The sequence below is a fragment of the Pipistrellus kuhlii genome, unplaced genomic scaffold (genome assembly GCF_014108245.1).
Source record: "Pipistrellus kuhlii isolate mPipKuh1 unplaced genomic scaffold, mPipKuh1.p scaffold_m20_p_7, whole genome shotgun sequence".
Taxonomy (NCBI): domain Eukaryota; kingdom Metazoa; phylum Chordata; class Mammalia; order Chiroptera; family Vespertilionidae; genus Pipistrellus; species Pipistrellus kuhlii.
The window spans coordinates 1,485,855-1,502,676 of record NW_023425573.1 but is presented as its reverse complement, the minus strand read 5'-3'; the positions used below and the strand labels follow the sequence as shown (position 1 = coordinate 1,502,676).

The window sequence follows — 16,822 nt, the reverse complement described above, 5'->3', positions numbered from 1 at the left end:
ATGCTGTGGCTGCATTTCACATCAGACAGCATAAGACCTGTGGTAGTCATAGACTGGGCCTCCAGGACTGACGGTTGGCTGTGGGGTTATTTGACACTGGCCTTGAAAATACCGGTTTCTCATCTGTGCATTGTAGGTCTGTTTTATTTTTGTTATTCACCTGGAATGGAGAGCTACCTTCTGGGCTGTCGGCTTTTTAATCAGCATCAAATTCTTGCTTAACACACACACACACAGACACACACACACACACACACACACACACACATAAAGGCTAAACAAAATTAATACTAAATTTTACCATTTTCTGAAGTAGGGAGCTAGGAATGAGAGGAGAGGGGTGAAGGTCATAAGGTTTTTGTTTGGGAGGTTAGATATCAGGAGAACGGCAGTGAGATTTTTGGAGGGAAGTGGGAAGGGGAGTGAAAAGACCTGGCCCTGTGTCAGTGATGCACTTGGTTATAGCATCAGTGAGGTGTTTGCATTATAAGGATAGCAAAATGCTTCTCATATAATTCTCAAATCAAATCAAGCTTTCAGGAAGCTATTAAGTTTTTCTTCCCTCAGCAAATTCTTTTCAGAATCTGTATCAATTCCCATTCAAAACAAAACAGAAACAAACCATAAGAAATTGTTTTTTATTATCCGGAATCATTTGGATGTATAACAGTGATGTTTTTTTTTTGTTTGTTTGTTTGTTTTTTACCAGTTTTAGGTTTGGTTATTGGTGACTTTACCTCCCAAATCAAAATGATCTGTTCATTTGTTTAGATTGGATTCTGTGATCTAGTTTTAGGCCACATTTTTTTTTTCTTCCTTCCCACAGCTGTATCTTTATTGACAAGTAAAGCTTATTTGTAATTACCCCATTGGAAGAGTACTGAATAATTTCCAAAAACCTTCACAGTGTTCTGTAAATTGCTTATTTAATGAATCATCTTCCAAGTTGAATAGAAAACTTTATGCTTTCTGTGGCTTTTTAGAGATTAATATGCCCAGCTTTGTTAGAAGGGGAAAAAAAATAATCATGGAACTGATAGATTCTATCACGTGCTTTCCTGACATATTCTGGAGAGTTTTTTGTTTCTCTTTAGCCTGTCACCCTTTGTTCTACATAGAAAGGCTGTCACTGGAAGTTTACTTTCTCTCTGTGGGCCTCATCTATCTATATCCTCGGGATTAGTACTTTAGAACAGTTTAATGAAATGTGAAGTCCTTTTCTTCCCATGGCAGCCTAGCTTTGGCCTCTCCGCAGTCATCAGCTATTCTCTGTGTTAAGGCTCCAGTTCCTGATCCTGATTACCTTCTGCTGCTGTGGGAAAGAAAGGGGTCATTTCCCTTCTCCTCTGGATTAAAATGTGTATTAGCTGACTTAAAAACACACACACAAAGAGAGGCTGTTGTTCTGTGATTTGGTCCTGGCTATGATGACACCTTCAGCTCTAATCCTACCCTTCATTCTTTCTGGAAGCTTGAGTGTCTCCTGGGACCTGAGAATTTTATCGCTTTCACTTACCCACTCACACTTTCATTCTCTACCTTTCTTCAGAAATCTTTGTTTTTAAGAACTGCAGAAATTATGCATTTAACAAATATTTATTGAGTACTTTCTATATTTAATAAGAAAGATTTAGCTCCTTCCACAAGATCTTTGCAACCCTTAATTTTTACGGTAAGGTACCCATCAGCTTTGGAAGTGGTCTTCCCAAAGAGAAGAAAATTGCTAAAAACTGATTATATTTTTGTGTATATTCAGTGTCTCTGTATTTAGGGCACATATTTCCTGTGTAGGGGAAAGGGACAAAGACTAGAGAGTGAGCAAATGTCAGTGTAGGAAGTGTCAGAGGCCAACACAAAGAGCCCTGGACGGGAAATCATGAGTCTTCATTCCAGCTTTGAACTCTTTATGTGATTTTGGTTAAATAATTTTACCTTTCTGAGAGTGTCTCCATCTCAACAGATATTGTAATAATATCTCTTAAATGAATATTTAATTTAATAAGCATTTTGAACTATTTAGAAGGGAAGGCAATAGTCAAAACCCAAAATATTAATAGTATCACGCTGTCCCAAGTTAAGCCTTTCACCTCTGTCCTGATGTCATCTGTCTCATCTGGTACCTTAGTCCAATACTAATTTCTTCCCTCTTTCTGTATTTTCAACTTCTCCCTTTGTACCAGCTCCTTTCCCTCTACACATTAACACTGTATTTCTTTCCTCTGTAGCAAAATAAAATAAAATAAATCTCTCGCTTCCCCCTCTAGTTATTACCTATTGTTTTCTTTCCTTCCATAAGCCAGGCTAATTGGCAGAATAGTCCACTGATTTGATTCTTTATTGGGCACCCATTGTCTCGGGTTCCTGCCCCCACTGCTTCCCTGAAGCTGTTCTTCCAAAAGACACCAACTGCTTCAATGCACGTTAGCTTGGCAGTCCTTTCTTTCTTCACCTCTTGGAAGCACTTGACATTGTCATTTATTCTTTGCCTCTTGGAACTCATATATCTTCCTTAACTTCAGCTTCTCTAGATGGTTCTGTCTAAATCTTTGACAGCTCCTGCTTCAATTCCTCTGGGGGCTGCTTTCTTTCCCACCAACCTTACATGTGGATGTTCTGTAGGACTCTTCCTCACAAAGAGCTGACACTTATTGGACACAGGTATGTGCTGAATGCTTTGCTTGACATGTATTACCTTTGTAGATCCTTTGGGCCATCCTATGAAGTAGGTTCTTCTATAACCCCCATCTCAAAGCTGGGGATACTGAAGCTTCGAGAAGACAAGAAACTTGCCCAAGATCACAGCTGACTGCGTGTTGGAGTGAGGATTTAAAGGCAGGCAGTCCAGCTCCAGAGCTGGCACTCTCACCCATTGTGCCATGTTGCCTTCGCAATGCATGTTCTAGGACCTTTGATTATTCCACATGCACATATTCAAAAACTATTAAGTATCTGTCCGTCCTGACATATTTCCAGCCTATCCACTGTATCTTAAGTATCTGTCATTACTTCAACTTTGATGTGTCCAGAAATGACTTCATCCTCTTTTTTCTTCCATGCTCCTTTTAAACCCCAATTCATGCTATTTTTTATTCTCTATTTTAGTGAATGACATCTATTTTCTAGGAAGTCATCACTTTTTTACTTTCCATATCTAGTTAGTTTACCAAGATATATTAGATTTACCTCAAACCCATTCCTTTCAAGAAGATTGAAATAATATCAAGCATCTTCTCAGACCGTAATGGCATATTAGAAATAAACTACAATAAAAACAAACAAACAAACAAAAATTCAAACACTTGGAAGCTGAATAGCATGCTATTAAACAATGAGAAGATTACGAAAGAAATGTTCTGAAGAAGTCAATTAAGTCCATCTGATTTATTGAGTCATTTAGGATTGCTGTTGCTTTGCTGATTTTGTCTAGAGGATTTATCTAGTGACATCAGTGGGGTATTAAAGTTCCCTGCTATGATTGTACTGTTGTTGATTCCCCTCCCCCTCCCCCCCATATCTTCCAGGAGTTTTTTTCTTCTTATGAATTTGGGTAATCCTGCATTGGGTGCATATATGTTTACCATGTTTACCAGGGTTATAATCCTCTTGTTGTATTGACCCTTTAGTATTATGAAGTGGCTTTCCTTATTTCTTGGACACCCTCTTCCCCTGTGCATGAATTTCATGTACCGGGCCTCTAGTAATTTAGATATTTTCTTTCTTTATCTCTCACTACTTCCCAGCATGTACCCCATGCCCAACACAGCGACTTGCTATCCTCTTACAGGGATGTGCTTCTTGCCACAATGTTTTGTTAATTGTGTGTTTATATATTTATCTTTTTTATTTTGCTGAACTTTTTAAAGGTGTTGATTGAATATTAATTTTGGTATACTAGTATTTAGCACCTAGAGCTCTGCTTAGTTTTAGTGGCTGACACATTGTATTAGGTAAATATTTGGCTAAATAAATGAATTACAAAATGTATACCTATTTATAAAAGAAAATGAGAAGAGGAGAAAGAACAATGAATTACCTATGGTCCCAACATCCAAATGCAGCGGCTCCTAACATTTGTGTGTCTACTGTGACTCTGCATGGATAATTTCTACCTCCCAGGGCTCCACTCCTTCATAAGTAAGATGAGAGCCATTGCCCTTTCCCACTTCAAGTAGACAGTCTGAGTTCAATATATGTAGAATTCCTAATAATGCTATTAAATGATTTAATCTTGATAATATTAATCATATTAAAATTTCACTACTTTCTGCTTATTCCTGGGCCTGCCTTCACCTGCTCAGTTCTGAAGAACTGGAATTTATATCTTCTTATCCTTCTTTCCCATGAATCTTATCTTAGAAGGTTTAAGAAATTCTTTATGTGATTCAAACTTGTATTCTCAGAGAACTTAGCACAGTACTTTGCATATTTAGTGCTTTTTAATACCATCTTATAAGTTAACTAGAGGCTGGGTGCACAAAACTTGTCCATGGTAGGAGGGTAGGGGGTATCCCTCAACCTGACCTGCACCCTTTCCAATCTGGGACCCCTTGAGGGATGACCAACTGCCGGTTTAGGCCCTATCCGGGATTGGGCCTAAACCGGCAGTTGGGCATCCTTCTCACAATCTGGGACCCCTGGTTCCTAACCACTTGCCTGCCTGCTGATTGCCCCTAATCTTACCTCTGCCGGCCTGATCACCCCTACCCCCTCTGCCTAGGCCCCCGTCACCATGGCTTTGTCCAGAAGGAAGTTGGAAGTCCAGAAGATGTCTGGTCAACCTGGTCTAATTAGCATATTACTCTTTATTAGTATAGATTTGTATCTCTGGAAGAGAACAGGTACATAGTTGATATACTCATGGTACTTTTTATCTTAGTGTTTTCCTGAGGAGCAAATTGAAGATCAGAGAGTCTAGTAACTTACTAGAGTCTAAACTCTAGATATACTGGAATTAATATGAAATCAATATTTATAAGGAGGCATAAAATGTCAGGGCTAGGGAGTTTTGAAACAGACTAGAATTTAGCTCTTTGGTTTCCAAATCTTCAGCAGTACCATATTGTCTGTTTCATAGGGACACCTGGCAGAGATGAACTGAGATGACTGTGAGGGTTTTGCATGGACTCCAATTCTGGAGGAATTTCATGCTGCTGTGGGTTTGTGCATTTTCCTCCATTTTTGCCATCAAGGCTTTGTGTGCTCAGTTTCTGTTCTATTTGAAGGAAAGAGCTCAGGATGATTCACCCCTTTTAATAATTCCTGGGCCCCATCCTTCTGTCTTCTATTTTTCCTTTTTCTTTTTCTTTTTTTTTTTTTTTTCCTTCAAAGGAAAAAAGGCAAGTGGTGAATGAGAAAGATGTCAAGTACTAAAACTTTTAATTCATGTTTTTGTAAGGCTCTGATTACTGTAGTACTTCATCTAGCTGTAAGAGGAGATTCATTATTGAAACAGCATTGAATAAGCCCGCTCATGCCTTATTGTTCTTTGCTTTAATTTTAGGATACCTCTTCTTCATACCTCAATGCCTGAAGGTTGGGCTTTTGAACAAAAACACATCACATTTAGAAATACTAGATCCTAGTAATTTCCCTTCTCATTCAGCCATTTCTTGACAGCTGCATTTGCCCTGGATTGATTATTTGTCTGGGAGGAAAATCTTCATATCTCAGTGTTCAGTAGCTTAAGGGAGATTATGGGCAGAGCCTTTGCATTTGATTTTTCTTCTTCTTTGCAATTAACTTGACTTCTTCCTGACTTCTAGACAGGCTGTTAAAGCCAGAATGTTGCTTGAAGCAAGATGTTTGATACACTTCCTTGGAGTCATCTTTCCCTCACCACACAGATGGCTTTTGGACTCTGTTAGCTTACTGTCCAACACAGAATTCGTTTTTTTATAGCTTGACTTCTCTAAGAATTAGCTCTTGCATATTTGATCAAGGATTATCTTGTAAGCTTTGAAGCTGTAAGAGGAAGTTTCTAAAGCTCTCTCATACATGATGGAGACACATGTCTTCTATGCACACGGAAAGCTAATAGCTATCCATTCTGAGACAGAAACCAGCGAATAATATCTGAAGAGCAGATATTATTGGACATTCTTACTGAAATGTTTCATTCCCATGACCTGTGCTTTCGGTGCATCTGGGACAGGCTTTGTGATGCAACTGCTGACTGTGATCTCTATGCTGTGAAGCAGCCGGGGCTGCTCGGGTCAGGGTCAGGCTGCGAGCGCTGAGGTTGGGAAAGGGAGCCAGGCTCATTGTAAAGGAGGACCAAGAGCAGCTGTTTATTTTTGACACTTGAAAAATAAAGCCATAGTTTTCACTTCAGTAGTTCTGGGTTTTGTATGGTTGCTTTGTTTTAAGGGGAAACCGCATTTATTTCTTCACCAGGAGTGAGGACGGACCTACCTCTAAGAAACTGAAGACTGAGGAAGGGGAAGCCCACTTTAATCTCTCCAGCTTGGCTGAAGGCACGGTCACCAAGGTGAGCAGAACTTTTCCAGCGTGCTCTCCCCAGTGCAGTGTTTGTTAGTCCTTCCACCATGGAAGCCAGGCAGGGGCATCCCATACTTCCTTCCTGGAAGTAGTTACTGCCAGTGAATTGCCTGTAAATGATCTGTATGATACACAGTGCACAGAGCATTATGTAATACACACAGCGTGGAACATTGCCGTGGGAGTGCTTTTGTAGAGATTTTTTTTGTTTAGTTTGCAGCTTTCTGTTTAGTCAGAATGATAGAGGTTGGTGATATGACTCGTGATCTCCAAGTAGATAAAATATGAGGGTAACTCTTCTTTCTGATATACAACTTCCAAACAAGTTTAGGATTTCTCCAAACCAAATATCATTCAGACACCTGAGATTTCCTTTATTTAATGGAAAAGTTTTTGGAACTTGAAGATAATTGCCTTATTTTAAGTGTCATTAGTTTGAATCACTGGGTCTTAAAATTTGTCCCTTACTAGCCAAGTACACTGGGAAGGTCAGTTAGGACTAGGGAATGCCTTTTCCCTTCTTAAAAAAGAAATGCTCTCAGAAAAACTAAATGTCTGAAAAATGATATGGGGTTTATTTCAATGTTTTATAGTGAAGGAAAAAAAATTATTACCTTATTTGTTTGGAGAGCTTTTATGATTGCTTTATCAGAGCAAACTGGAAATTTGAGTATGTTTTGTGCCAAAGTCTACCAGCCATAATAGAGCCCCTTTGAGCTGAATGATACTGAGGCCCCATTTAGGTTGGGACTGGAAGATGAAAGACATAGTATGATCAGAAAGTTCCATACAGTGTGGCAGAGATTTCCATCTTTGAAACTAGTACTGCAATAAATCTTGACACATGATCTGCTTGTACTGTTGGGTGACATCTTCAGTTTGGGCACATTTTTATATTCTACCAAAACTTCAATGCCAAAGGGTTAGCAGCAGTCTCTTCGCCCCCCCCCCCCCCCCCCCCGCCCCCGCAAAAAAAGGGAAGTTCTGAGAATCAAACATCAGGCTGTTACTTTTCACTCCATCTTCACAGGACAGATATTTGGAGCTGGCCCCACATTGCAGAATCCTCCTCTTCCTAATTGGTTGGGTGTCAGGATGCATAGGTGGTTTGCCACATACAGCCTTCTAGCTGGGCTGGCTAGTCGCTTGGTAGTAATACTTCTGCCCTCTCTGGAAAGAAGTCAGCTTGCACAAAGGGAGGGAAGTGAAAGTACAGTCGGCAACTGTGTCTGCTAGCTTTGAACAGAACCCTGGAAATGAAGATGAATAGGAAGGGCCTTCACTCTGGTTTTGGTTTTATTTTATAAGAGGACACTTCCGACATTAAGCCATCTTGTCTTGCCTGGGGTGATCTGCAGGGTTATTTTCTGTGGGTGTGTTCTAGGTTGGAAGTGTGAATCCTGCTGAAAACTTCCGTGTCCTGGTGAGACAGAAGAACGCCAGCTTTGAGGAAGGTGAGTGAGATGCCGCTGGCTCTGTTTTTAGGGAAAGTGTTCAGTTGGGTTAATGGATTTAAAATCGAGATTAACAAGTGTAGCCTTTTACTAAAATGTTATAACCTCTACATATAGCGGTTTTCTTTTCTTGTGGCTCTTTGTGTTGTTACTTATTAGTGAGCTCATTGAGATATTATGAGCAATGAAGATAAACTCAGTACAGGTCTGCCCAAACAGAGGACTAACTTGTTAAGAAAACTGGGGGCGAGAACCTTGGAGTTTTTAGTTCTACTTCCTTGAACTTCTTAGGTTACTGTGAACGAGGTTGGAATAAAACAATTTTGTGTCATATCTTCCTGTTCTTCCTGTTTTCTTAGTCTAGGCTTAAGGATTTGAGCCCCTTCATAACCCAGAAAGACCTGGCTGCTGCCCCTTGATTCAGTACTTCTGAAATTGACTACATTCTCACAGTTTTCTTACCAGATATATCCCAGAATTTCATTTAGGCTTGGGTTAATATTAAAATGGCTTTTAGAATGAATAGAGGCTCTTGAACTGACATTCATATACTTGAGTGCACTTAGATTCCTGTTCACCCACCCCTTAAAGCAGGAGTGGGGAAACTTTTTTTTGCCAAGATCCATTTGGATATTTATAACAAAGGCCATACAAAACTATCAACTTGAAAATTAGCTTGCTATATTTGGTCAAACATTTAATTAGCTCACCCCTAATGCCTTTGTAGGACTAGACAGATGATTTTTTGGGCCTTATATGGCCTACGGGTGGATGTTCCCTACCCTTGCCTTGTAAAGAGTAGCAGCTGGCACTAGTAGCCTGCAGCTCTGTGTACACAGTAGTAGTCATCAGTGCTGCCCAGGGTCAGGCCTGTCTGTGAGCCACCGTCTGTGTGTGAGTGTTAATGCATGCACAGAACTTTCTCTTCTCGCATCTTGGTGTTTTAGGGGGAGAAATGTCTAGAACACTTCACCATTTTAGTTTAATCATCTATAGTGCCAGGCATAGGTGTAGGGTGCCTTAGTACTTCGAGTTTAAAATCCTAGCAAAGATGCCTGGACATGCTGTGCTGTTGCCCAGCAGCAGTCATAACCAGCCAAGCCTCAGAGAGAGCATGCAATCCACCAGGCCAACATTTGTTGGCAGCAACACCAAAGGCCAGACCTCTGAGGAGGACCAGCTCTGTCACCATGGTATTTCTTTTAGGTGGGTCATGGGTGTTTTATGTTTTGAATCGAAGAAGATTTTGTGTTTTTGATGAAAGGTTATGGCCTTCTTAGCTTTTGATTGTATGGTGTCAGTTATTTTGGCCAAAGTCAAGGGTCTTCCCTGTGGAAGTGATTGGCCTCCCTGGTTGAGTAGGCATGGTCTCTTTCAGGGGGCTGAGTCCCGGATCATCACCATTATGAAGGTAGCCATTAGTGTCTACTATGTTCAAGCATTGTGCACCCACTTTGTTATATTTTTGTCTTAGTTACCTACCCCACAGAGTAGTCCCACAGTCACATGAGCAAGTGGAGAAAATGTGAGAGCTTTAACAGCTGGTGCAAGAATTTGCTGAAAATTCTTTCATTGTATTAATTGGGAAACTACTTTGATAAGTGCTTGGGGTAGAAATAGGCTCTGTCTCAGGCTTAGTTGTTAACCAGTACTGGAGTTCAGAGGAGAGTATAGCTACTCGCATCATATTCACATGTGTCAAACACAAGGCCCGCGGGCCAAATCCGTCCCGCCAGGCCTTGCAATGTGGCCCACACCGCGCTGTCATCACTGCACTCCACCGCGTTTCCATCACAATGACAGTTTATGACTGTTCAGTAAACCATTCGGCCCGCGATTTAGGCTGGATTTTAGATTTTGGCCCCTTCTCTGATTGAGTTCGACACCCCTAATATAAGTAGAGAAACTGGAGTTTAATCAGGAGAGGAGAAAGGTATAAAAGCTAAGAGGGAGAGGAAGTAAAGGAATTAGATGAGGGCACAGACTTCTGTAATACGTTCCCAACTTATGACTGCAGATCCTCAGAGTCAGTAAAATCAGAATACTTGGCTTGAGTTCTGGGTCTTGAATTATTTCAGGCAGAGCAGAGAAAGCAACTTAGAGCACAGGAGCCAGAGTCTGAAGAGCTCTGAGAAAGTAAATCCTCAGAAGGTTCACAGTGAGGAAAACATGTTTCCCTGAGGCCATGGAACTAGGCATTTGAAGCAGATGTATGAAAATAAGGGCAGTGGCCCCTAGACGGCACATAGGTTACAAATGGGTACTCTATCCTCTCTTTACAGATGGAAAAACTGTAAAACTGGAGGAGATGAACTTCCTCCAAGTCACACAAGGATTCAAACCCTTTTTTTTTTTAAAAATATTAGATTTTTCTACTTAGTCTTATTGTTTCTACTAATCCTAATGCCCTCCTTTCCTACATGTTTTTTTGTTTATCCATTATAGGGTCATGAATTTTATTTTATTTTTTTATTTTTTATTTTATTTTTTTGATTAAGCCAGCTAGAATTTATTACAGATTCGAATCCGGGCTCAAACCTTGGCTGACGCAGCAGCCGGCAAATACCCAGGTGAGAGCCCCGATGGAGGGGCAGTCCCTCCAGAGCGCTCACACAGAAACACAGACAAACACACACCTACCACGGCCAGTCAGGCTCTCCGGACCGGGGTCCCTCATGGTCCTGGCTGGGGATCCCAGACGAATTCGTGATCCCCAAGGACCACCAGGGAGCCGAGTCCGATGCAATAAACAAAAGAGCCATCTTCACGCTAGCATGGGCTGTACCACTCACGCCGGCAGCATGAGGGTCATGATTTAAAGCTTGTGTCTATAGACAGGACTTTTGATGAGTAGATTGTCCTTTGATATTGAATGTGATTGAGTGCTGTAGTGTTTTGATGGTGAAATGTCCCTCTGTACCTCTGTCTAGGACTTGGTCAGTTAGATCACCGCAGTGGCCTCACATAAGCAAGTATGGGAAAATGGGACCACCCACTTGTTAAAAGTTCTCTTCTGTGGTCCTAACTTACCTTCCCTTTCTGGCTTCAAGCTTCAGAAATTTTGTTTCCACAATGCTTTTCCTACCTTTGTTCTTTTGCTTGTGCATGTCTTAGCCAAGGCCCTTTGTGAGCCAAGACTCACTTCCCCAGTAGGCCCAGAGTCATTCTCCAGTCTTTCAGCTGCCTCCTTGGTATTGATCATTATCCCTCCAGGACTTCTCTGACGAGGGCAAGGGAGGGAGCAGCCTTGTTCTTTTCTCCATTATATCTATTTTTAAAAATTCAGTTATCAATACCATGATCAATAGCATTAGTAAGATTGTTTAACCCTTAGAACTTGGCCCTTTCACCTGTTGCTATAAACTAATATACAGGTGTAATTCCGTGTGGCCTAATAATGGTGAAGTCAAACTTAGAGAATTATGATCCTATTCCTTTGACACCAGTTGTCCAACATAGGTAGCTACGCGTTTTATCTTTTTTTTATTTTTTATTTTTTAATTTTTGGTGTGAGGGATATTTTTTGTCCTAAGTTTATTGGCATAGAGGAGATAATACTGAACCCCAGGAACGTGTCCTTCCTGGCTGCTGATGCTCCTTGATTCTCAAGTGCCCTTCTTCTGCTGGTCTCTATCCTCCTTTCTTACCCACACCATCATGCTATCACTACAGTTTACAATAAAAAAAATTCTTGACCACAGCTGTATATATAATAATCGTGAAAGCGGAGTTGTTTCCCTAACGCACAATTCATAAGTGCACCTGGGATCTGTAGTTGTAGGTTATTGGAAGAACCTGAGTCCACAGAGTTCTCAGACTCCTTGAATCAGAGTTACCCTATTTAATAAAAGCCCAGCAATCATAATGGCAGAACGACTGCTCGACCAGTCGCTATGAGGTGCACTGACCACCTCTTGGTCCCTTTCCCCGGCTGGCAGGCTCTGATTGCCCATGGCGAATGGGAACCACTGGGTGGGTGGCGGGGGCTATGGGCAGCACTAGGCCAAGGCCCCTGCCCTGCCGGTTGCCCCACACACACAGGGTGACGAGCGGCGGGGGTAGGGCTGGCAAGCGGGAAGCAATGGCTGACCTCTCTCTCAGTCCCGCCCCCGGCCGGCCGTCAGGCTCCCATCGCCGTATGGCAAACAGGGAACCGGGGTGGGTGGCGGTGAGATGGCCCTGATTACAGGCTAGGCCGAGGGACCGTACCCACCACAATTTCACACACCAGGCCTCTAGTCTACTTATATGAACACCCTTCTCCACTAGCTCATCGGCAGGGCTTCTTAGGAAGAACACCATGGATTTCCAATTCTTTGTCCCCTCCCTGCTTTTACTTAGGGCGAGTGCTAAAGTGGTCAAAAGATGACAGCAAATTGGAGAAAGAAAAGCCACTTTACTTCAGTCCTCCAAATGATTCCTACATTATTGAGATAGGTTTGAATTTACAGATTTCCACTGAGTATGAAATACTATGTAAAGTAGCTGAAAGGTGTGTCAAAAGACAGATTCTCTGAGGACCTTAAAAGCCAGAAATGATGAATATTTGGAGAGAAATAAAAGGATGGAATGTAACTTTTTATAATATGAGATGATTCTTCCATCAACCCTGCTTTTGCCACTTAGATTGTAGGTCCTATATCAGTTAGGTTTCTGAGTGGTGACAGGGTGGCAGAGCTCCATTCCACCAAATTGAATTCACAGGGGCATGATTGGTTAAAAAACAAATCTGTCAAGAAAACATCCTAAGTAGAAATGGTAGGGACTCCTATTTAGAGTCTGATAGTTAACATTAAATTTATGTACAAGTGAGCAATAAAGTGCACATATCTGCTTGATTACATGATGGTCACTTTATTCTCTGGCTGCCGAAGCATTTCATTTTCTCTCAGATCTCTTCCTCTCGCTGTGTTTGGACACATCTCATCCTCAAGTCTTTTGGCCTTTGTTCTCCAACTTACCTTATTCATCAAACAACATCCTTTCCATTTTAAAGGATACTTGTTAAAATTTAGTTAAGCAAGACCTTCCAACACTAGGTAGACTGTAGTATAATTAGTGATAAAATTATATCATTCATCAAAGCTAACTAGACAATTTTTTCAGTTATGTTTTTTGTATGGTATAGCACTATCCCATTTTTATAGAAGTTTATTTACATATATTATACTAGAGGCCCAGTGCATGAATTCGTGCATGGGTGGGGTCCGTTGCCCTGGCCAGCGATTGAGACAGATAGCACCAGCTGGCCAGGGAGGACTCGAAGGAGGCTCCAGGATGTTTCTGGCCCTCTGGCCCAGTCTGGATCAGCTGGACCCCAGTGGGAGTGTCTGCCCTCTGGTGGTCAGTGCGCGTCATAGTGGCTGGTTGATTTATCAGACATTTAGCATATTATGCTCTTATTATATAGGATGATTTTTCTGCCACTGAATCAAGCCAAATTGTGGTTTTTCAAGAGTTGGGATCTAAGAAACTTCCTGTGTATTTTCTTTTTTTATAGGGCCCTGATTTATGTAATCTTGGGTATGAATTATGTAACTTATCATAGCTCTTTCCAGAAACGAGAAGGTAAAAATATGGCCTTTAGCTGTTGTTTTGCACAGAGATGGTAAAATTTTTAAAAAGTACGTTCTGTCAAATACCTTGAACATCTTGAAGGATACTAAATACAAATAGTAACTAAAAGTTAAAACATTTTTACCTCCATAAAAGTTTTGTGTTTTTAAGTTTGGCATACTTTCTTAGTCCTTTCCCAAAAAAAGCATTAATTCATCTAATCATGAAAGAAAAAAAATACAAAATTATAGATTCTAGAAATTTAGTCAGTTCTTGATCTCTTGTGGCTTTAACTTCTTCACTGTTGCTTCAGTTCATTTCACTAGATGGCACAACACCACCCTGAAGTTTGCATTTTAACATAATAAAACTCATCAACCAAATAATTAAAATGAAATCACTGAAATGAAGAAAAAAATAAAAAAAACATGACATAGAAACTGAAGACCATCATACATAACCACTTTATTTTCAGTTTTCAGCAACTCTCCCCAAAATGGTTCTACCCTTTCTTAATCAGCTTCTGAAATCCTTTCAAGATCAGAATATGTCTATTGCAGCTGGCTACCTGTTAGAAAAGAGAGCCTCCTGGTAGCTTAATCATAAAAGGCTGGGTGCTGTAGTTGTGTTCTCAGTAATACTGAGATTTCCCCTGGGAGCAGTAGAGGACGTTGATATTTGGCACATGACAGTGTTCCTATTTTCTCCCACTGGTTTGTTTTCTCGTCCCAGGTGGTGAAGTTGCTTGCCTTAAACCTGCTGAGTATTTTTTTCCCTTTTATGTTAAACATAGAAAGGATATTTTCCCCTCTGGCTGAATATGTGGAACTCATATGAACACTTTCCATGTCGCAACAACTACCTATGGTGTTTCCCCGAAAATAAGACATCCTCCAAAAATAAGACCTAGTGCATTTTTGGGAGCAAAAATTAATATAAGACACTATCTTATTTTCGGGGAAACAGGGTAGAACGCACAGAATCTGTTCCAGCCTGCTTTAAGCATGGTGGCTTGCACTCTTAACCCGTGCCAGCAGGGCATCAAGGCAGGTGCTCACAGCTGACTCTAAAGGCAACACAGAATTAGCCTGGGTGCTTTGGAGAAAGGCTGTGGTTCTCCACCTTGCTGCTGGAGTCGACCCTTGCAGTGAGTGCTAAAGAGAGCGATTTGTGAGGCAGAGAGCTGTTGAAGTACTTCTCTTACTCTTGGCTCTTCCTTATACCTCCTATAAATCCTACAGTTCTTCCCGCATGGCAGATCTTGTCACCCGGGCTCTGCCCTTGCTTCTCCTGCAGTTGGGCTGCTTCAAGCCCAGCTGGTTGAAAAAGGAAACTGATTTCAGATTGTGCTGATGTGCAAACTGCTTTAATCAGGGGCTTGTGGCAAACAACAGAAGCTCTTAACCAATTAAGATCTTTAGGGATGGATGTTTGGCTTTTGTTAAAATAGTCACTAATCAGCTGAAATGTGGTAAGAGGAGCTTAGAAACAGCTTGGAGTCACACTTCAATACAATAAAAGTGTTTTGGTCCTCCCCTTTTAAATTGCAAGCCCAAGGGAAAAAACATGCTGACATGGAAAGAAGTGGCAAGTGTCATTTGACATGGTTAGTCCTGTCTGTTATTCATGTCTTCATGAGACTTTAAAAACGGGTATGCATGTTTCTTTGGCCAGAAAAGGGAAGGGGGTTTGGTTCAGACATAGAACACAGTTCAGCAGGACTTGAAGTCGTATCAGCATAGTTGTCCTTGGACATAGGAGAAAAGTTAACTTTTTATTTTATTGTATTTTTTGTGGTTTCATATGAACAGTTGAAGAAAAATATTTAGTTAATAGTTATGATTAAAGGACCTTCTTTAGACTGAATTACCTTCCCTCGCGCGCCGCCCCCCCTTGTCCCCCAGCACACACAAATTTATATGTGAAGGCCCTATCCCTTAATGTGATTATATTTGGAGATGGGATCTTCGGGAGGTCATTAGATTTAGATGAGGTCATGAGAGTGTAGCCCTCATAATGGAATTAGTGCCCTTAATGAAGAGATACCAGCTTGTGCTCTCACTTCTCTCCTCTTTCTGTCTTTTCCCTCTCTGTGTCAACTGAGAATACAGTAGGAAGGTGATTATAAGCCAGGAAAAGAGAGCCCTCACCATGCCGAAACCGGTTTGGCTCAATGGATAGAGCGTCGGCTTGGGGACTGAAGGGTCCCGGGTTCGATTCCGGTCAAGGGCATGTACCCTGGTTGCGGGCATATCCCCAGTAGGGGGTGTGCAAGAGGCAGCTGATCGATGACTCTCTCTCATCGATGTTTCTAACTCTCTATCTCTCTCCCTTCCTCTCTGGACAAAATCAATAAAATATATTAAAAAAAAAAAAGAGAGAGAGAGCCCTTACCAAAACCTGACCATGCCGGCACTAGCCTGGGGAACTGTGAGAAAATAAATTTCTGCTGTTGAAGCCACACAGTCCATGGTATTTTGTTATGGGAGCTTAACTAATACAGGCTCATTTCCTTTCCTTTGTCCGATTCAATTACTGGACTTATGTAGTTTATCTCTCTATGCCTTTCAGTGATAATGAGCGGCAAGTATAACACTCAGATAGTCCGTTAGAGTCAGGAGCCTCATCCCAGATGAGAACTACCTTTGGTAATCCCTCACCTTGGAACCTAATGGTGTTTCTTTCGGACAGCGAGGATAAGCTTACCATCTGCGCCTTCGTAGTTATCCTGCAGTAGAAATATCTAGTGTCTCCCTTCGGTCTGTGGTAAATCTCCACAAATCTCTTGGCTAAAAGGATTGTATTTATTGCCAATTTTTTATAGTTTATTGAAGGGTAGGTTTTCACTATAAAATATACTCATTCTAAAGGCAATTCAGTGATCATTGGTAAATATATAGAGTTGTACAATCATCACCATAGTCCAGTTAAAGAACTTTTCTCTCACCCCTAGAAGTTCCACATAATCATTTATGTAGTCAATTATTTCCCCCCACTATCGCCCCAAGAGACCACTTCCTATTTCTATATATTTGCCTTTTCTGGAAATTTCACATAAATGAAATCAGTCAGTATTCAGTCTTTTGCATCTGTTGTTTTTTCACTTAACACAATGTTTTTGAAATTTGTCCATGCCATAGCATGTATCAACAATTGATTTTTATTGTTGAATAATATTCAATTTTATGAATATACCATTTTATTTATCCATTCATCAATTGATGGATATTTGGATTGTTTTCAGTATTTAGTTATTATAAATAATGCTTCTGTGAACACTTGCCTACAAATGTTTGGATGCTTTCATTTTTCTG

General features: G+C 40.9%; 1 protein-coding gene across 3 annotated transcripts in view; it reads left to right on the top strand.

Annotated features, from left to right (window-relative positions):
* The window catches only part of XRCC5 (X-ray repair cross complementing 5), a 69,852-nt gene that overhangs the window by 26,638 nt on the left and 26,392 nt on the right, over window positions 1-16,822 (top strand). For all 3 annotated transcript variants that reach the window (XM_036421192.2, XM_045575369.1, XM_045575370.1), the window contains exons 15-16: window positions 6,394-6,487; window positions 7,883-7,952. In XM_036421192.2, the coding sequence (XP_036277085.1) occupies window positions 6,394-6,487; window positions 7,883-7,952 (164 nt within the window). The remainder of the gene's footprint in view (window positions 1-6,393; window positions 6,488-7,882; window positions 7,953-16,822) is intronic.